The sequence below is a fragment of the Berghia stephanieae genome, chromosome 2, assembly GCF_034508935.2.
Source record: "Berghia stephanieae isolate SIO BIC M18660-M18661 chromosome 2, UCSD_Bste_1.3, whole genome shotgun sequence".
Lineage (NCBI taxonomy): Eukaryota > Metazoa > Mollusca > Gastropoda > Nudibranchia > Aeolidiidae > Berghia > Berghia stephanieae.
Genome location: NC_088361.1, coordinates 41,690,403 through 41,713,350, shown reverse-complemented (window position 1 = coordinate 41,713,350; position 22,948 = coordinate 41,690,403). Strand labels below are relative to the sequence as shown.

At 36.0% G+C, this 22,948-nt stretch overlaps 1 protein-coding gene across 2 annotated transcripts; it reads left to right on the top strand.

The window, feature by feature from the left end:
* Positions 1-9,913: 9,913 nt before the first annotated feature.
* Positions 9,914-21,884, top strand: LOC144964897 (glutaredoxin-like protein C5orf63 homolog). 2 transcript variants are annotated; one of them, XM_078899630.1, is made up of 3 exons: positions 9,914-10,032; positions 14,868-15,094; positions 21,698-21,884. In XM_078899630.1, the coding sequence occupies exons 2-3, from the start codon at positions 14,900-14,902 to the stop codon at positions 21,872-21,874; spliced, it is 372 nt and encodes a 123-aa protein (XP_078755756.1). In that variant the 5' UTR covers positions 9,914-10,032; positions 14,868-14,899; the 3' UTR covers positions 21,875-21,884. The 2 variants fall into 2 exon arrangements, with proteins under 2 accessions (XP_078755756.1, XP_078755757.1); XM_078899631.1 differs by lacking the exon at positions 9,914-10,032 and adding an exon at positions 10,143-10,228.
* The last annotated feature ends 1,064 nt before the right edge of the window (positions 21,885-22,948 follow it).

Here is a 22,948-nt window from a genome sequence, read left to right as displayed (position 1 = left end):
TAATGATTTCTGACGATAATGTGTTCCATTTCAGAATAGTTCCAAAGGTGAGAGGGGGGAAGGGATCCTTCTCTAATTCCTGGATGAGACTTATTTAATGTCAAAATAGGCACATTGGCGGATTGTTCACAGTCTTCTGTTCCCTTTATGAACCAGTCCCCTTTGTCTTGCTTATTTTTTGGTGCTTTTTACTTCAGACCTACAACTTTACCTCTACCATCTTCCTTTATGCTGGCACTGACTAAAACATCCAAAGCTGCAGTCGAATATTCTAACACTGGTTTAACAGGACATTAATGGATATTCCTTTACAGAAAATTTCAGCATCTTATATGCTTTTGCAGCGATATGTTGGATATGTGCGTCTCATTTTAATATTTTACTAATGTGGACTCATAGTTGTTGTAATGTGTTACCACGCATTCTTTACTATGATAAATGGGTTTTCTTATTTGCTTTTATCGTCACAAAGCATTCTGACACATGAAATTTATAGTGCCATGTATTTGGCCATATTTGCAGAGAGTCCAGATCTTTTTTCTAGTCTTTATACTTGCATCTTCCTTTTGTGCAGTTAATGCATCACTGTTGAGTCAATTCGGTTGAATGTAATGCAAGGATAATTAGAGATTTGCAAAACAAGTTTATGAATGTCAATCTTTGTCTACCGCTATTTTAGTATCATTATGAATTTAAAAACATCACTTCTTTCTCCCCTATAATACAGTGGAACCTCCCGATAACGACATGCCAAGGGACCGAGTTTTTATGTCGTTATCCGGAGGTGTCGTTATTTAGAGGTTTCCAAGATGGCGGACAAAGTGGGCGTGGTAAGGCCCGCGGGACCAGTTTTTATAAACATTGACAAAACAAACAAAACATTGTAGTGTATTCCTCTTAGAGTGTTCTTGTGCGTGTGTCTGGATGCGACTTTTAGGTGATCTGAACTGAGTACACTGATAGTGTGCTCCTAGAATCTACATCTGTTCTCTATTTAAACCATTCCCCTTTCGTCTTACTTTTTCTTTTGTCATTTCAATTGTAAATCTAGAATGTTTTTTATTCTCCAATTTTCTTCCTTTTTACTGGCGCTGATATGACATAGATGTGTCACAAGCGCTGTAAAAACCTTTAAAACAAACAAGAACAGGTAATTCGGATGCTGTGAGTTAGATAAAATTCCTCATCCTCTTCCTCTTCCTCCTCCCATAAAAACACTACTACTACTACTACTACTATTATTATTATTTACTACTACTACTACTACTACTACTACTGCTACTACTACGACTGCTACTCCTACTACTACTCTGGGTGGGGTTCCTGACCTCCCATAGTGGGCAGGGGGGTACATACTATGTCTTCTATCCCCTTATATCTGTTTTCCAACATGCTTTCTGTCTTTGTCTTGGAATGAGATTACTTGGTTTTGTCCTAGCCCTGGCCGGAGTCCTAGCTTGGAGGGAAACAGTCAAATGCATAGTTATTGTTTTGGGAGATGATATTTTTTTCCTTGTAAATCATCTCTCTGTTATGTACTATTATATTTGTTATTTTGAATTTATAATGTAAGCATTTGAGTGTATTCCTCCTTGTTGGATTTTGTGCTTGTGTCCGGATGAGACTTATAGGTGATCTCAAACTAAGTACATTGGTGGTATGCTCTTGGAATCTACATCTGATCCCTATTTGTTCCCAGTTCCCCTTTGTCTTACTTTCTCTTGGGTGCTTTAATTATAATTCTAGAACTTTTTACTATCCCATTTTCTTCCTTTTTACTGGCGCTGATATAACCTAAATGTGTTGCAGGCGCTGCAAAACCCTTAAAAACAAACAAACAAAACTACTACTACTACTACTACTACTACTACTACTACTACTACTACTACTACTACTACTACTACTACTACTACTACTACTATTACTACTACTACTACTACTACTACTACTACTACTACTATCACAACATAATATCACATTTTCCAAGATTTTGTGTTTACTTGCTTACACTTACATTTATACCTTGGTTTTTATTAATGCATATCAGCCAAGATTCGTCAAAAAAAAAACTGCGTTCTCATTTGTTTCAAAAGCTGCGTTCTCATTGGTTCAAACAGGAATCGTTTTTATAAACTTTGAGTACTCATACTCGGTATTTTTAGTATCAGATATCTACGAAAACTGCCGAAAATCGCCAAAATGATGTCGTTATTCTGAGGTTTTATCAAAAAGTGCGTCGTTATTTGGAGGTTTTTTTTTACTGATCTTAAATAGAAAAAAAATCGGGACCACGGGTCAATGTCGCTTTTCAGAGGTGTCGTAATCGGGAGGTTCCACTGTACATTATAGTGACTTTACAAACTCAATTGTAAAGGAAATTTGCTCTGAAATATTTTATCAGGTTTTGTGATGGATATTTTATGTCATGTCACTCTTGGTGGTAATGTGGACATTACAATTTACTTCTCTTACTGTGCCTTAATAAAAATGAGCATTTGTGCCGATCTCAAATAAATTCCGAATTACAATAGTGAATATCTGATGAATTGTAGTTAGTTCAAATCCATCGTTTAAATATATTCCATAAAATGGCGTTATCGAACTATAAACATTTTAGGCACAGTTGTCGGATCATACGCTTGCTTTCAATACTTGATCTGATTATATTTTTGGTGATTTTGTTTTTCTATCTCTCTTTTTCTCTTATTTCTTTTCTTTTAATCCACTCAAGAGTCTGCAATAACCTTTTGTCATTTTCTCTACTTTTCTTGTAAATTGGTTTTGATATTATTTTTTCTCTCTAAGACTTAAACAATGAAGTTGTTTAAACTGGACAGTACATTTGAAATGTAGAAAGGGCTACATCTGTTCTACATCTGTTCCCTATTTGAACTAATTCCCCTTTGTGTTACTTTTTCTTGGGTGCTTTTATTGTAATTCTAGAACTTTTTACTGTCCCATGTTCTGGGTGTTATGGGTGGGGTTCCTGGCCTTCCTTTATCTGTTTTCTAACATGCTTTCTGTCTTGGAATGTGATTACTTGGTTTTGTCTTGGCTCTGGCCGGATACCTTGGCTGGGAGGGAAACAGTCAAATGTATAGTTAGAGTTTTGGGAGATGATATTTTTTGTCTTGTAAATCATATCTCTGTTATGCATTGTATAAAAAAAAACATATATATGAATGATTTCTAAACATTTGAGTGTGTTCCTCTTAGTGGGGACATGTGCTGGTGTCAGGATGAGACATTCAGGTGATCTCAAACTAAGTACACTGGTAAATGCTCTTGAAATCTACATCTGTTCTCTATTTGAACCGATTCCCCTTTGTCTTACGGTTTCTTGGGTGCTTTAATTGTAATTCTAGAACTTTTTACTACCCATTTTCTTCCTTTTTACTTGCGCTGATGTGACCTAAATGTGTTGCAAGAGCCGTAAAACCCTTTAAAAGAAACAACATCAAAGACACTTAAAGCATTGTACAGTTATGTATTTATAGATTTTCCTTTTTACCCTTCCTGTATCCTAATGATAGCAACATTCCAACTAAATTATAACCGCTTCCTCTTTCCCGCCTGCATTTACGTGAATGATCAATTTCAAAATGACCCTTTTCTTGATTAGTGGTCACATGTCCATATCGGTCATTGCGTGGCCTTCGTAAAGCTATCGTCTGATACTAACCAAAAAATGACATCAAAATGCCTGTCTTTTGCGACAAAAGAAAACAAATCGTGAGTTGTATTCAATAGTTAACCAATGAAATAACTCGTTTCCATGAGCTCTACTAACGACAACTCTCAAGGCAGTGCAAAAACCAAATAATGCCAGTCCTTTTGGATTTCAGAATCAGGCTATAACATAACGATGGCTACGGTCATTGTCTAAGTCACAGCTGGACTTTTTTATTTCCAGCCCCATTTGATTGTTGAATAAATACCACTAAGTAGCTGTTAGAATTCATGTACAGATAAATATCGCTCCCCCTCCCCTTCTCTCTTTCAATTAAATGAGAGTTAAGTTGGGTTATTTTTCCTTCCAATCTGGAAACTTATGAGCTGCTGACTTTAGGGTTTAGCAGATACTTATAATCCAGACTGCTTGTTTTGACGCAAGAGACATACAAAAGTTATAATGTGAATTAACATAAAATGATTTTCTTTCTCCTCCCAGCAAAGTACTTGTACCCTTGTGATAGTGTGCTCCTATTTAATACCCATTACTCACATGTGATAATCATTTTCTTTATCCTGTAGAGTGAAAAATATTCACCAATTGTCGTTTTCACCCTCAAATTGACATCAGGATATTTGTTGGAAGATGAGACTGTTTCCATATTTTGTTTGTGTATAATGTTTGCAAGGAGACTTTATTGTAATCGTTAAATAAAAACAACAGATTATTTTCCAAAAATTGTTTTTTAATGTTTTTTCTTTAAATGATTCTCTTTGTATATTTTAATAAGAGATTTATTTTTGAATGAGGAATTTTGGGGATTTAAAAAAAATTGTCTTTCCTACAAATGTCTCAAAAGCTGAAGCCAAGTCTGCTAAAAGTTCGAGAGCATTGATTTCAATGCAAGTTTTGAAAGGAAAACCTCGTGTCAAAATAATGATTGGATTTTGTTAAGTTTTTACAAGACCAGACTTAACCAATCGGTGAAAATTCCATGTGATCATAATATTGACTAAGACTAAGTGTCTTTTCATCGTCTTATTAATTTTCAATATTGTACATTGCATAAAATTATTAAAATTGTCTTATGATTTTACACAGACTGCTGTTTTTCATTATGCGTACATTGCTGTGATTTTGTTTGTTCGTTCGTTTTTCCTCATGTGCAAAAACCATACGGTGTTATTATAGACTTTTTGACTATTATCTCGAAAAATAAACGTATTTAGTTAACGCTGTATGAGAATTAGTGATCGTTGGTGCTCTGAGTAAACAGTCTTGTTAAAAAGTGAAATAAATGAAATTTGAATTGTTGATATTTTGTACCATACTCATTTGTCAGTTGTGATACAAGATGCCTTTTCCATTATATTTATTATAATTATTGTCTAAATCAATGCGAATGAAGCCTCAAGTGGTGTGACAGGACATGTTTGGTCTCTTGCCCAGTTTTAGATGGGATACTTCAATGTGAGAGATACTGTCATATTTAAATTTTCATAATTATAGATTTTCTTTTTGACTTAATGTGTATGTGAATATTTGGGCGATGTGTGTGTGTGGGGGGGGGGGGGGGGGGGGGGGGGGGGGGAGTGTGCACGTGTATGCGCATATACGTCTTCACATCCATGTGCATGTGTATGCCTGTAATGTTTAAAGCAATTGGGTCACTGCCTTCTGGTGAAAGTCCGATCACAACTATCTGGGTGGGGTTCCTGACCTCCCATAGTGGGCAGGGAGGTACTTACTCAGTAAGTTACTGTGTCTTCTATCCCCCTATATCTGTTTTCCAACTTGCTTTCTGTCTTTGTATTGGAATGAGATTACTTGGTTTTGTCCTGGACCTGGCCGGATACCCTGGCTGAGAGGGAAACAGTCAAAGGTATAGTTATTGTTTTGGGAGATGCTATTTTTTTCCTTGTAAATCATCTTGTTATGTATTATTATTATATTTGTTGTTTTGAATTTATAATGTAAGCATTTGAGTGTATTCCTCTTAGTAGGGACCTGTGCTCGCGTCTGGATGAGACTTATAGGTTATCTCAAACTAAGTACATTGGTAGTATGCTCTTGGAATCTACATCTGATCCCTAATTGTTACCAGCTCCCCTTTGTCTTACTTTCTCTTGGGTGCTTTTTAATTGTAATTCTAGAACTTTTTACTATCCCATTTTCTTCCTTTTTATTGGCGCTGATATAACCTAAATGTGTTGCAAGCGCCGTAAAACCCTTAACAGACAACAAACAACTATCCCATTTTCTCTCTTTTTACTGGCGCTGATATGACCTAAATGCGTTGCAAGCGCCGTAAAACCCTTAAAAACAACAAAACGATCACAACTATGCGAGACCTAAATGGATCATGCGTTAGGTGCATGGAAATGCTGCATTGATGTTGCTGGCTCTGACAAATTCTATTATAATTATAATCTGTCCTTTTCGTCTTTTATTTTCCCCGAGACTGTTATCTCCTTAGGTTGACTTAAGAGCCGTCCTACTTAAATGATGTGTTTTTTTTTTTCAAAACAGAAAAAGAAAAAAATATTTAGACCGGGTCCAGTTATTTTTAAGTATTTTAAAAAGATAAAGATATTTTATTTTAGAACAATCTCGTTGTGTCTTCTATCGTCTTTCCCTTACCATTTACTCTCCGTTAGGTCTAGCTGGGATCCTTAGCCGAGAGAGAAAGTGGGGGTGGGGTATTGAAGAGATGATATTTTTTCACGTAAATCACCGCTCAGTTAAGCACGCACATACACACACACAATTTTTAGTGTATCCACTAGCCTATATCGAGATCCTGTGCTTGCGTCTTGAGTGGGATTTTTAATTGTTCTCAAACCAGGCACATTGATAGATTGCTGTATGCATGTGTGTATGGATAGGTGTACGTACGTATGTATCTATGTATTTATGCGCGTGTTTGTGTACAACTACGTAAGTATGTATACATATGTTTGTATGTAAGATTGTCGTAACTGAATAGGCATACATGTCAAGACAACCCATTTCTCCTTTCAATCCCTTTTTTTTTCTTTTTTGCTTTGTTTGATTTTGGGTTGTTTTTTTTTTTTTCGTGTTATTTTTTGTTTTTGTTTCTTTTCTTTTTCTTTAGGTGTTGCTGAACTTATTTATTTTATTTTTTTTATGGTTTGTTTTATTTCAAATATTAAGATGGCTGTTTTGTATTATATAAAGCACATTAAACTATCAATCTGTGTGAATGTAATTATATTCGCAATTTCTTATACACTTTTTTTCTATTTCTGTTTTTTCATCACGTTAAAAGTTTTCACCCGTGCAGTTGCACCTCATTCATTATTTCATCATTACATGAATTATTGTGATCAAGTGCCAATGCATGTCAAGTTTTTATTTGTGCATCGTACCACATTTTTTTCCCATTCAATTTACGAAAATTTGCACTTTTTCTACTCACCGTTATATTGATTGGGGAAATGATTGCTTTTGTAGTCATCGTTAGGAATGGGAAATATATTTTTTTCTTTTCAAAAACGTGTGTATTATACATACATTTGTTCATTCGTCTACACTTTGTATTACCTTCATTTTACATTCAACAGTCTGAAGTTCTCTGTATATTTCAATACATATATATGTATAAGGTTTTAAACTCTAAAGTGTATGAGGAAATAATTTTTCACTTCAGCTGTTATGACGATCGTTCAAAATGATAAATAAAATAATATATGATTAACTTTTTCGCTGTTCATGTTGAAAACCCTGTTGTGAGTTCCCTGTGGTGTTTCTTTAATCGTTTTCAATTCAACAATTTTTTTTTCTTATTTTTTTTTTTTTTGCCATAAAAAAAGATTAAAAATGATTAAAATGATTATTGTACACCCTTTTTGACTACTTTTTATTTAAAGTTATATTTGTGACCAGATGCTACCGGTTACTGGGTGGGGTCTTTGACCTCCCATGGCAGGCAAGAGGTCACGCTGTGTCTTCTATCCCTTTTATCAGTTTTCCGAGTTGCTTTCTGTCTTTGTCTTGGAATGGGATTACTTTGTTTTGTCCTAGCCCTTGCTGGAGTCCTTGACTTGGGGGGAAACCGTCAAATGTATTTTTATGGTTTTGGGAGATTTTTTCTTTTATAAGTCATTTCTCGGCTATGCACTGTCGCATTTTATTTTTGTTTTAATTATAATATATTGGTTTGTAAACATTTTAGTGTATTCCTCTTTGTGGGGACCTGTGTTTGTGTGTGGATGTGACTTTTTGGTGATCTCAAAGTACACTGATGGTGTGCTCTTGGAATCTTTATCTGTTTCCTATTTGAACATTCTCCATTGTCTTACTTTTTCTCATGTGTTTTCAATTATAAATCTATATCTTTTTTTACTATCCCATTAATTTTCTTCCTTTTTACTGGCGCTGAAATAACCTTACATAATAGATTGCTAGTGGAATCCTCTATTCCTCATTTTAGTGCTATATGGTCCTGTGGTATGACACCCGCTTTCGGATCGGAAGGTCCTGGGTTCGAGCCTCGCTCGGCGCATAGTTGAGTCCTTGGAAAAGGCTCTTTACTCACATTTTTTCACTGTACTCAGGTGTAAAATGAGTACCTGGCCATTAACAGCGTTCTCTGTCCGAAAAATTGTAATATCGCCTAACAGGCACCATGTCACGTCCTACATGTTACGTGTTGCTGTTGGCAAAGGAACCCCTTGTAAAGCACGTTTAGTTGATATTGTGCTATATAAAAGCTCAAGTTGAAAAAAAATTTCTTTGACTCAGCCCCCTTATCTTCCTTTTTCTTGGGTGCTTTTAATTTCACATCCACATCTTTCCTCTGTGATCTTTCTTTTTATTAGTACTGAAATCATTAAATAATGTCGCAAGTGCCGTAAAACCCCTAAAAACAAACAAACCCTTTCGATGTTGCTAACTGTCTTGTGTTCTAGATTTAGATTGCTCTGGGGTTTTTTTTCCTCGTTCTTTTGGGGATCCTGATCATGAGCTGTGACAGTCAAATGCATAGTGCCTTTTTCTTTTTTTAAGGGAATGCAATTTTTTAAATAAATTGTAAACCATCTCTCTGTTACGTAATATTATAGTTATGAGTTTTGAGTATATTGTAATAAACATTTGAAAGTTTGAGTGTATCTTCCATAGCGGCTGGGTGGAGTTCTTTGAACCCCCCCCCCCCCCCCCCCCACACACACACACACCCATAGTGGGTAGGGAGGTCACTTAATTTGTCTTCTATCCCCCTACAGAAGAAAGAAATTGTTACTGTTTTTAAACAGCCATTTTGATTATTAGTTTTCACTAGATTATATCAGATTATAAACGTTCCAAGGTTACATTTAGCTTTGTGTGTTGATACGTTTACATAAACGTATAGATCAACATGTGTTTTCCAACTTGCTTTCTGTCTTTGTCTTGGAATGAGATTACTTAGTTTTGTCCTGACCCTGGCAGTCGGAGTCCTTGGATGTGAGGGAAACTGTCAAATGTAGGTATAGTAAAGGTTTTGGGAAATATTTTTTCCTTGTAAATCGTCTCTTTGTTCTGAACTGTTATATTTTTGTTTTAAATATATAATCATTTAGTAAGTATTTGGGTGTATTCCTCTTTGTGGGATCCTGTGCGTGTGTCTGGATGAGACTTTTAGGTGACTTTAGGTACAGATAGTGTGCTCATGGAATCTTCATCTGTTCCCTATTTCAACCCTTCCTCTTTGTCTTACTTTTTTCCCGGGTGATTTAAATTGTAAATCAAGAATATTTATTTAACTATCCCGTTTTCTTCTGCCATTACAACACATAGACCCCCCCCCCCCCCAAACAAACAAAACAAAACAAAAACCAACCAAACAAAACAGATGGGCATAGATGTAGGTCCAAGAGCAACCAATATTATCTACTCACAACCAAAAATAGCAATTTTAAAAATCGTTTCTAAAATAAAGGGGGGAAAAAATGATGATTGACAAAGGAAAAAAAGTGTCTGATCTTCCACCATCTTTATTTTTACTAACAAAAAATGCCTTTAAAATGCGACAAACGCCGTAAAAATTCTAAAATAAAAATAATCAACCCCCTCCCCATCCCCTGTCTTTCACGTATCTATGATTTTGATTGCACCCAAAAAGTTCCAAAAATAATACCTCTGTTATCTCCATTATTAATTTGGTTATTATTAATTGTAGGAATGTACTGTCTCGCTCACTACAATGCGAACCTAATAATCAGCGAAGTATTTCGAAAAGTAACAGGAAGTTGTATATGGGCGGCTTCCTCAAGTTTTCACATCATTTGTAAACACAGATATTGAATTGGCTCTTTGACTTTGACGCAATACACTGAAAGGAGAGGCCAACTTAAAGAGTGAGATATAACAATGCAAAGTATTAGCGTGTCATTAAATTTAATGTAAATGTTAAGTTTTTGAAAACTTCGAAAATAGACAGCTTATTGCCACTTCCGACATGTTTACTCGTCAGCAGATCTGACTGATGACGAACTGAACTTACTATTATTATTATGATGACCATCCTACTCTCTAGCAAAGCCGATTATTTATGTATGGATAGCAATATAATTTTAAAATACAAACTTCCAGACTTTTTCCTCTATGTCGGATTGACTTGTTAATCAAAGAAATTGGGAGTCTTTCCACAAGTTCCCAGCAGCGAAGGGCACCCCCCCCCCCCCCCCCCCCCCGCCAATCCTTTATTGATGATATATAAATAATACTAGTCTAGTAAAAAGCCCGCAATTTCGAGGGGAAAGAACTATTTTCATTCGATATTGCCTGAATCATTTTCTTGATTATCTTGATTACGATTAGATGCACACTTTAATCGATGTGCTTGTCGCTGCCATGCTTTATTCGGCATGATTTTAGTTTATCAGTCAGTAGATATCAATATCAATAAGGCAAAAGTCTTTACCACGCTTGACTTGAGAAGCCTTCCGAAAGCTCCTACAAAGGGAAACAACTTAAATAATATTCCCTCAACTAACCCCAAGAAAAAGTAAAACCTAGAGTACCTTTAACTAACCCTAATAGGAAAATAAACACTCTAGCATTATGACTTACCCTAATTTAAAAAAAAAAAACACTCTCAGACTGCTTTGCACTACCTTTCAATACTTCACAAATTAAAATGGCGGCCGAGAATCAAAACAATGGTCAAATTAGGAGATTTTAAACTTTCACAAATCTATCAAGGTTTGTTCTCGAGTTTTAGAAATGCTTCTATATGATGACAAATTGAATAAATAAACGCCTGACAAAATATCTACGGTGAAAATACAAATTGAAAGAATACTGGGGATGTAGGAACTTTCGGAATGTCTCCCCCCTAGCACCTTTACTAAGACTTATGACTAACCCTAATAGAAAAAAAAATCCTCACAAATCTATATGGTGACAAATTGAATAAATGAACGCCTGACAAAAGATCAACGGTGAAAATAAAAATTGAAAGAATACTGGGGATGTAGGAACTTTTGGAATGTCTCCCCTTTACCTAACTTATGTGAGGTCAAATGAAAATCTGAAGCAGACGCCAAAAATATCAAATTTGTCGGGCTAGAAGCTAGACAGATACAATTGACAGTTTGCCGACAACGTTTAACTAAACATTTCCAAGGGCAATAATTATCACATCGATGGCATAAAAACGACCGTAATATCAGCAGTAATATTAGTAGACGTTGTTAATCGGTGAAATTTGTTTAAAATTTGTGTAAATCCGAATACCTTCATGTGATCAAGTGAATAATATCACTATGAATGCCACGATTTGCTGAAAAATGCCAACACACACACACATGTATACACCACACACAACACACACACACACACGCATGCACACATACAAACATACTCGCAATTAGAACATAACAACACTGATCACCGCTAAATCAAGAACACAACGGAAGTAATAATGATACTTGATGTCATAAATAGATGACGCAAACTGACAACTTTTTACAGTGTAAAAATTAGTCGATTTTGAGGAGTTTCTTAGTGTCGTCGGTACATATTTTATGATATCTGTTTGACTCAACGAACTTTCAAACTGACTTTAAATTATAAAAGGAAATCAAATTATCTGTTTATCTATCTGTAAAAAATACATTTCTAATTTTCAACTCTTTCAATAGAGTTGTGCGCCGTATCAATTTTTTTATTGACTCAAATAAGCACAATGTTCTCCACAATGCTATGTTTTTTAAAGAAAGGATTAGTATAATAATAAACGTAGTGTTTTTATGCACCTCCGTTGACGGTGTATCTTAACGGACCGTTTTTATACACTTCCGTCACGCTTGCGCATCCCACCCAATTTCATCAGCGATATTGTGTTTCTGTATTTGGAGACAGCGAAAGTTATATTGTGACATCTGAAGGATGTTTTTGTTAATAAATTAATATCAAAATAATAATAATTTTTAAAATCGAAATATAAAACCAGAAAATAGAAGTCGCATTGAAGGAAAAATAATGTTTTAGAAAGACCTTATTAAATCTGATGAACAGTCAGGTGGCTCTGTAGCATGGGTGAAAGTTCGCCAGCATATGCCGGAAATTCCGTTTTTTTAGTAAATGTAATAATTGCCTTCCGGCATTTTGACTCTTCTGCCGGCTTTATCATGATTGCACCACCGGAACGTTAACTTTCAATAGACTATTTAATTTTCTTTCAAAGGTGACAATTAAACATATATGTCACTTTTCTGTCATACATTTGATCTGCTGATGCGTCGCATTTTGTACTACTATGTTATTTATCTTTTCAGTTGGTTATTAAACGCTGGTTTTCACTAAAACCTTTCACACCATTTTTGAAGATTTGCATTGAATTATGCATATAAGCTTATTTTATACTTCAAATAGTCTCAGATCTCAATTAAGCTTCTACTTCTTGTTAAATAGAACTTGTCAAGTGAAAATAAAATACCAACATCTTTGACAATGAAGCCTTCAATCAAGGACTGTATTGACAATAAACATAAACATAAATGGGTTATTTCCCTTTATAATAAAACTGAAAATACTTTATTTTGATTGTTTACATTTATAATATTTTTGTCTTTAATATTTTGTATGAGTCTAATTTTAAAATTTATTATTATTAAATAGGGAGCTGTAAGAACAGTGTCGGTTTTTTTAAAATGCACTAAGAATATTTTTAGGGTATTCAACTTGTATATCACATAGGTGGGTATTTCCCATATTTGATCCAAATGTAGTAGTAGTTGTAGTACGAGTAGTAGTAGTAGTAGTAGTAGTAATAGTAGTCATCACTGCTACAAACACCATCACAGGATTGACACTGCCACAACCACTACCACCACATCATCATCATTATCACCACGACCACTAGAGCATCATCACTACAACAACCTACACCAACACTAACATCACAAAACAAGTATCATGGTTGGGATCTCTTGATCACTTCTTTGGGGTGTTTCGAATCGTAATAGCCCTTGGTATTGCATTTCTGAGCCTTTTACCATACAAATTTAAAGTGATGACATATCTTAGGGTCTCCATAAACCAGGTAATACTGTAATCATTAGAGATTGCTGCGAATGAGTGTTTAAATGACGAGATCATTTATTTTGCTTTGGGTCTGGTGTTAGTTTTTGTATAAATTTTGTTTTGAATCATGTAGACTAAATACTTTTTTCTTCTTTTTTTTTTTGCTTTAAAAAAAAACACATATGGGGTCATAGAAATTAATGTACTTTTCACTCTGGGAAGGTTGGCACTCAACCGGCAAGTCATAGATCGCAAAAAAAAAAAATTAGCATCTTTTTCAGGCAAACCAGCTTCACCGGTGTCTGTCTTTCAGGCAAATTGATCCCCGTTAACTTTCACCCATGCTCTGTAGCCCAGTGGACAAGCTGTCAGACCGAAAGTACTGGGTTCGATTCCCATTGTAGACATACTTTTTTGTTAAAGTTTACTTTATTAAGAAAGACATCATTTTTGTTTTTTGGGGTTTTTTTCTTTCTGTTTTGTTTTGTTTGTTTTTTTTTTTTTGTTTTTTGTTTTTTTCAAAAACTTTTTATCATGTTTTTAAAAAACTTCGATTTTAATTTCCTAAAATTATTTATTTATTTGAGATCAGTATTTGTGTGCCATCGTCTCTTTTTACTTTTGATTTTTTAAATTATTGTTATTATTCTGTAATTTATTATCATTGTAAAAACGTACATAGGTAATCACTAAGCAGCGTGCTAAACTACAATCTAAAACTATTTAAACCTCATGGACGTATGCAGCAACATTTTCATTAATTTACCATCACCGCCAACGGAGGTGCATAAAAACGGTGTGTTTTTGTACACCTCCAACGGAGGTGCATAAAAACGCCACCAATAATAAATAAATAAATAAAATAATAATAGATAAAATTAAATAACAAAGCAAATCATTGCTAGGTACTTGCGGAAAAACAGCCAAGGAATTCAGTCTCAACGTTCAGTGATCTGTATTTCGAAGAATGCCAGAGTTGTAAATTATTGGTGCCATAGCTCAGCTAAGTTTGTCAACGTCAAATTCATAATGATATATTTTATCTTAATTATTTATAAACTATGTCTGCTAAGCATGAACGTTTAAAGAGCATATTTTCACGGATACATATAGCTCAGTGCGCATCACAATACTCATTTATCTCCCCAGCAAGCAACTTGGAACCAATCTTCTTTTTCATAACTACAAGTAAAAGTACACAAGTCTCTTGATAGTTTTGTCCTTTTGTACCACCATTTTTACAACATCTATCACTGCCTCCAACCATTATTGATTCACACCTCAGTCAAATAAGCTTGTCACTCATCCTATTACTGGCCAAATTCGCCATTGCTTGACCAGGAGTTTTGATAAAACAACATTTTTTGGAAAAGTAAAGATTGTAAATATCAATAAGTAGAAAACTTGACTCACACCTTGGTTCTATCCCATAGGAATGGTAGAAGCAATAGTTCTTATAGAAGACTAATTTGAATTTGGTTTATCATAAGTTTAAGTTTATTGTGAAAATAAATGTTTTTATCCTCCTACTGTGTACTTTAAAATTGTAAGTGGGAAATGAATCCACATAATATTGTAATGAATAGGTTGCATGGCCTTTTCTGTAATCTACATTTCTCAAATATAAACAAAATTCTTTTTATTTCCACAATGTCCTTTTCAGGCAACAGTGACAGTGACAGTGTTTGATGAGGGATGATTCGAATTCAGCTTAATTATTTTGGGTCAAACTTGAGAAGGATAATATCATTACCCTGCCCACTTTCTAAAAACTTTGTAAAGGGCCTCTCTACAAAGTCGTCTGATCTCCCTGTACTTACTCTTTACACCAAAGATCCATGCCCGCTTTGTGATGAAGCTTTGGAGGTGTTGGCTCCCCATCTTCACAATGTAAGACAATTTGGAAAATACGATTGAAGTGAACTTTTTACCCTAGAGGATAATGACAAAAGATATATAAACCCTTAACCTTGTTCATATAGAATGTGAGTATAGCTGACTGACACCACTCAGCTCTTTATTATTGATTTTAAAACCACCACAAATGTCTTAATTCTCCTTAATAGACCATGTTAAAGGTTACAGTTTTGTTTTATGGTTACTTTTGGGTTGACAGACAGGATTTTACTTTAAATTTTGTGGAGTGCAAAAGTAAGTGCAAATGCACAAGATTGAAGAACGCATGAGTATGAGTGTTCTTACTATCTTTGTGCTATTGTTTTCCCTCTGGGCTTTTTTTATTGGTTGAAATTTAATTAATTTGAAAATTACAATGAACAAAAATTTTTGTTCTTTGTAATTTTTAATTTATACACTTTGAAAATTCTTGCTATATTAATTCAATAAAAACTAGCAGTTTTGTTGGTAACTGAGCAAAACAATGTGACACTAACGATAATATGTTTGATAACTGGAGTGAGTAATGGTACACGTGTGCTGTGAGTTATGGAGCCCTCAATGATGACAATCTTTGTAAGACAGTTAGCTCTTACCATAATGGACTGGACCTCTTTCATTCATTTAGCAGTGTAACGATTACCATCCCGGACCATATTCATTTCCATTCGTCAGCTAATGAAAGCTAAAACCTGATTTTGTCAGAAAAATAAAGAAAGCTGTTCTAATTGAGCTGGAACCAACCTTTGTTAGCAATATTTTTTTATTTTTTTTGGTATTGTTTTAAAGTCCCCGTGTGGTGTCCGGGGTCCCTCAACTGAGAGGGTCAAGAATAGCCCAACGCCAAGCCAGCGTGTCGTAAAAGGCGACTAATGGTGTGTGATTCCCCCATCTTTGAGTCACCTGGTCCTCCAGGTTGGGGGTTGGCAAAGGGTTAACACCCCTTTCCGTTAAACTCAAACCGTTACAGAAACACAGACAGACAAACTAAATCCTTTTTTTAGCTTGGGCGACCGAAGAGTTTCTGGAATTACAGAATTTATGAAGGACAACAGACAAAGCCGAAAGGACTCTGCTGACCCGATGACGTCTTCGCCAAACAAGCAGCTTCGAATTGCGTCGTGGAACGTTCGCACCATGTATGAAGCAGGAAAAAGCTCTCAAGTTGTGACTGAGATGAGAAGATACAGGCTGCATATACTTGGAGTAAGCGAAACCCACTGGATACAATCCGGACAGAAACACCTCAAGTCTGGGGAGAAGATTTTATATTCAGGGAGAGGGGACGGGATTCATACACAGGGAGTAGGAATAATTCTAAGCAAGTTTGCCCAGAAGTCACTGAGAGGATGGGAACAATGCGGAGAAAGGATCATCATGGCGTCCTTTACAACACGGAGTAAGAAGATCAGCATGAACATTGTACAGATCTATGCCCCAACAAATGATGCAACAGATGAGGACAAAGATACATTTTATGGTCTGCTACAACAAGTCATTGACAAGTTGCCAAGGAAAGACATCAACATATTGATGGGAGATGCTAATGCAAAAGTGGGACAGGATAACGTAGGCTATGAAGGTATGGGACGTCATGGCATGGGAGAAATGAATGATAATGGTGAGAGATTTGCAAATTTCTGTGCATTCAACAGTTTGGTGATTGGAGGATCAGTGTTCCCCCATAAGAGGATCCACAAAGCAACTTGGGTCTCACCAGATGGTGTGACAGAGAATCAGATTGATCATTTTTGTATCTCTCGTAGATTCAGACGTTCATTGGAAGATGTGACAGTACGGAGAGGGGCAGATGTTGGATCAGACCACCACCTGCTATTGGCAAAGCTTAAGCTCCGACTCAGAAAACACGGGGCCAGATCACATACAAGAAGAAAATTCGAGGTGAATGCACTTGATGGGGAAAAGAATGAGGAATTCAAACTACAATTTTGTCAAACTACAAAGATTCCAACCTCTTACTGAGCTCGAGGAGGACATAGATGTAGAGTCACATTGGGCAAAGATCAAGGAAGTCTACATAACAACTTGCCACGAGGTATTGGGGGTAAAGAAATCGGAACATAAAGAATGGATAAGTCCAACCACCTTGGACCTTATTGAAAAGAGGAGAACAAGGAAGGAACAAGTGAATGCAAGCCGAACAAGGTCTTCAAGACTGGATGCACAAGAGCAGTATCGAGCCATAGCTAAGGAAGTCAAAAGATCTGTGAAGAAAGACAAGGAAGCATTCATGAACAGACTTGCAGAGAAAGCAGAAGCAGCAGCGACTGGAGGACACATGAGGATCCTTTATCAAACTACCAAGACACTTGCTGGAAAATATGGGAAACCAGAGGTACCAGTCAAAGACAAAGATGGGAAAAATATTTTTGGAAAAGAGGCTCAATCTGAACGATGGAGGGAACATTTCAACTGCCTTCTGAACAGACCACCACCAGACAACCAGCCAGAAATTTTGCCTGCAAGGAATGAGCTACCAATTAGCTGTGATCCACCATCGATAGCAGAGATTGTGGGTGCCATTAACAAGATGAAAAGGGGGAAAGCTGCTGGACCAGACCAGATTCCACCGGAGGCTCTAAAAGTTGATGCGGAAAGAAATGCTGAGGCCCTGCACCCACTATTTGAGAGAATCTGGAATGACGGGTTATTCCCAAAGGATTGGAAGGAAGGACATCTTATCAAGCTTCCAAAGAAAGGGGACCTCAGTAATTGTAATAATTATCGAGGCATCACTCTTCTTTCTATCCCAGGAAAGGTTTTCAACCGTATTATTTTAGAGAGAATTAAGAATGCAACAGATGCTAAACTGCGGGACGAACAGGCAGGTTTTCGGAAAAAACCGTTCAACCACCGACCAGATTGCCTCTCTGCGAGTCATAGTGGAACAGTCTATAGAATGGAACTCTCCTCTTATTGTCAACTTTCTGGATTACGAGAAGGCTTTCGACAGTATTGACAGAGCAACATTGTGGAAAATTCTGGCACATTATGGACTCCTGAAAAGATAGTAAACCTCATTAAGGAAATGTATGAAGGATCAAGTTGCAGGGTTGTACATGAAGATCAGCTTACTGACAGCTTTGAAATTAAGACTGGTGTCAAGCAGGGATGCTTGCTCTCACCATTCCTGTTCATCCTTGCCATTGATTGGCTAATGAAGGAAACCTCCAAAGGGAGAAGAAATGGGATACAGTGGACCCCCTGGACACAGTTGGATGATCTGGATTTTGCAGATGATCTTGGTCTTTTGTCCCACACCCAGGACCAGATGCAAGCAAAAACCACAATTATAAACAGCCTCTCGGAATCAATTGGTCTAAGAATTCACGCTGCAAAGTCAAAGGTCTTGAGGATAAGTACACGTCAAAGGGAGCAGATCAAAGTAAAAGATCAGGAACTCGAAGATATAGACACTTTCTGCTATCTCGGAAGTATAATTGACAAGGATGGAGGCACGGAAGCAGAGGTGAAAGCACGAATAGGAAAGGCACAGGCTGCATTCACATCTTTGAACAGAGTTTGGAGAACTAAAGATATCTCTCTTCAACTGAAGCTAAGACTTTTCAACTCAAACGTGAAGTCTGTCCTCCTGTATGGATGTGAAACTTGGAACGCATCACAGGCATGTATAAGGAGGGTACAGATTTTCGTAAACAGGTGCATGCGTAAGCTACTCAGAATAAAATGGATGGATAGAATAAAAAATGAAGAAGTATGGAAAAGAACACAGCAGAAACCAGTGGGAGAGGATATAGGAAGAAGACGATGGAGGTGGATTGGACACACGCTTAGAAAGAATGACTCAACTATAACAAAGAAAGTATTGGACTGGAACCCTCAGGGCAGAAGATCAAGGGGAAGGCCACGAGGAACATGGAGAAGAATTAAAGAAGCTGATATACAGAGAAGTGGTAAGACCTGGAATGAGATAAAAAAGTTGGCTCAAGATAGAGAAGGATGGAAACTGTTTGTCTGTGGCCTATACCCTGACCCAGGGTGAAAAAGGTAATGATGATGATGATGATTGTTTTAAAGGGTTTTACGTGCTTGCGACACAAGGAAGAAAATGGGATAGTTAAAAGTTCTAGAATTACAATTAAAGTATCCAAGAAATATGAAGACAAACGGGATTTAGTTCAAATAGGGAATAGATGTTGATTCCAAGAGCACACTATTAGTGTACAGTAGAATTACTTCAAACCGAAATTTTGGGGACCTTCTAAACCATTTCACTGTTTCCCTCCCAGCCAGGGTATTCGGCCAGGACCAGGACAAAACCAAGTAATCTCATTCCAAAACAAAGACAGAAAGCATGTTGGAGAACAGATAAAGGGGGATAGAAGACATAGTAAGTGCCTTCCTGTCCACTAAAAAAATTCTGACGCATGGTCGTCAGCATAACAACCCTGCCTTTCAGTCTTCTTCTCACATTTTATAATGAAATCTGAAATTTATTCAGAGTATCTGGCTGATGCAAACAGTTGTAATAATGATGTTGTACTAATTGTCTATCATCATCAACACAAGTCCCTCTTTTCTTCCCAAGACCCGGGAGACTGGAAAGTTACGTGATCATGTTATTTTCTCATTGCTATACTATTTATACTGGATTTGAAACAATGGTAGAACATAGCATTGTCATGTTTCTTCCCAATATGGATGAACAGTGTACAATGGAATAAACATAGCAACCAACGCCTTTGCGATCCAAACAATTTTCATTTTCATTCATTTTGAGCTGCCGATTATTTGCTCTATTTTGTAGATTTGATAAAGGTATAAAAAAGTTTGTGAATTTTGTAGATCCTGAGACATTTTGTGTAGTTGGCATTTATAAGTGTAATACTTTGTTAAGAAGCGATAGGCCGTTAAATTCTGGCCAGTTTATATTGACGCTCAGAATAGATAACATTTAGGCCAAGAAGCATAGGCATGGCTAGCAGAGCAGATGATAGTATCTTCAACATGTGGATTGGTGCACATAAGTAAACAGTGCTGCACTCATCAAATATGACACAACTCTATGCAATTATCCTCGTTATATTTTAAGTATTTGTATTTTTCTATTTATTTACACTGGTCTTTTAAGTTAAACAACAGCGGAAATAACGAGAGCTCACAAAAAGGAGATATTTTCAAATCTCATAGTTTCCCCATTATTTTGTCTTGTAATTGTAAATAGTCCTATTATAATGATGGCGACTTATCCAAACGCTGGAAAATTTGTGAACTCAATACAGAAGGTACATTAAAAACAAACTGCTATTTTTTAATTTAAAAATTAAAAAAAAATCTCTCTTCAGTCTATTTGTCTCTACATAAGGGATTTGGGAAATTCTGTGTCATTATGTTAGATATTTCATTACTAGTAATAAAGTGCAGTAGAATAATCTCGAAATCACAGAAATCTCAAACACATTTCATTTCCCTGTTTTAATTCATATATTTTCATAGTATTGGCAACTCGAAAATCTCAAACACTTTCAAAGGCTAACACAAAAGTCTTGAACAAACTGGACATTCACTTGCAGGTCCGAGGAACGATAAAATTCTTTTGCCTTTTTTTTTGTATTGAGCGGAAACAAAAGATACCAATGCTCTGTCTGTGAAGCATGTTTGATTAGCACATAACCCCTCTTCCAGAGGATAGGCTTGAGGCAGATAATGATAGATACCAGAACCTTACAAACTACCCACATTTACCTCACTCTCATTATTCTTAGTATTCTTTTTAAAATACTCAACATGGAAATCTTGAACAAATAAGCCTGATGCCGACTTGTTCAAGATTTCCATGCTGATTGGAAAAAAGAATTGGGACTTTACAATAGATTATGTTATAGGTGGCTCACACTGCAGTTGTTAGTGTTTATGCTGTCATTAAGTCTTTAGAAGTCATGTTTAAGTTGCAGATATTATATCTTTTTCAGTCTCTAGGCACGATTTTCTATATGAGAGATTGACTTATGACTTCTGTTTTATTGTCAAACTGTAATCCATAGTATTAATTGACATTCGTAATCTTTCAAAATGACATACAATTTTTGGGAGGTATTCAGAGATGCCCTTTTTCTGGCTGAAGTCAGAAAAGCGGCTTCTTAAAATTTTCCGACTGACCTTGTTCGGTATTGGTGAGTGATTTTTTTAAAAGGTGAAAGCATTGGTTGTTTAAAGGCAACAGTTAAGGGGAAGCTAGATGGATGTGTATCCTTTTCTATGATTTAAGGGTGATAGCATTTTGATAAAGAGACGCTTTGCACACAATATATTCATACATGTTATTTAATAGCTATAGCCTACTATAGCAAAAGGCATCTCTGGGTAGTATATCTTGTTACATGAAAAAAAAAATCTGACAATTTTTGCTGTGAAACTTTAGTTCCTCGAATATGGGCCTGACCATCAGTAAAAAACTAAATCAATGAGATCCTAACAGCTTTCCTAGTTAAGAAAGTAACACATTTGTTGAGCAGAGACCAGTATTCCTATCAAAGTCTTCATTTCTATTTGTGTATCCAATTTTAAATCAAACAATTACAAAATAATTTTGGTGGCCTTTTATTTTATTCACAGGTACAGTTAGAAAAGATTGACATCACAAAGCCAGAAAACAGAAATTGGTGGAAAGCTTACAAATATGACATCCCTGTCTTTCATTTAAATGGAAATTTTCTCATGAAACACAAGGCAGATATCAGCATATTTACAAATGCTATAAATGAAATAAACCTCAAAAGAATAAAATCATAATAAAATTAAATCCCAATAATTTTTTTGTTTTTGATTTTGGTAATTATACACGTCAAGATTGCAGCCATTTATAGGAATTTCATACAGTGCTGGATGGTTATAATGACCAAGTTAACGTCAATCAAGATTATATGGCGGCTCTTAAAAGAGACGATTTTGAAGAAATAAAGGATATTACTGACTTTTAAAAAATTGGATTTAAAGAAATTGGTAATGGTGGACTGCTTATGTGTGCCTGATATCATCTCGAAAAATGTCCATCTTGAGTGAAACATCAAACGGGTGATGTTAGGGAAATTAAAGCAGGTTTGATTGCTACCATTGCCACTTTTCTTGACTAAGGTCCTGTTGGTGGGACAGTTTCTTCATCTTGTTCACGGATTAAGGCTTTCTGGTAATATCAGCAATGATTGCATTAATAAAGACATCCCTGCTGATTTAACTTTAATATTGAAGTGCTCTTCTGGTAATGTCTCATTTGGAAGGATGCCACTGAGCCCTTGAAACAGGTGTCCATCAGGTTGGAATAAGTGAGCTGGTACAGCAAGGGGTAGTTAAGTATGTATGTATTATTATTATAATCAAACACCAAGGAGAAAGAGTGTAAATCTCAACTCCACCCAGGATCAATCTCAGTTCCTATGCATGGGAAGCGAGTGATCCCCTGGCGCATTAAAAAAACACACCTATTAATTCATTTTTTTACGTTGGCTGGTTGTTCGAAGCAAAAATTAGTTGAGGAAGGAATGGAATGATAACAAAGAATAATAAGGAACAAAGTCGGGACATTCGAATGAATTAGAGGAATCTGTGTTGGAGAAAACTGTGCTGGAGTGTATATGTTTATTAACGCTTTAGTTGCTAAATACGCCGGCTGGGTTGCTAAATATGCCAAAAGGTGTCACTCATAGCCGTGATAAATGAGTAAAGTATGAAGCCTACGAATATCAATATTGAACTGACTGCTTGACTGCAAGCACTCTCTAAGACATTTATTTAGATTGTCGGTGCACAATGATGGTCTCATTGACATTTTGGAATGAAATTATTGAAATTGTTTATGTTACAACTCTC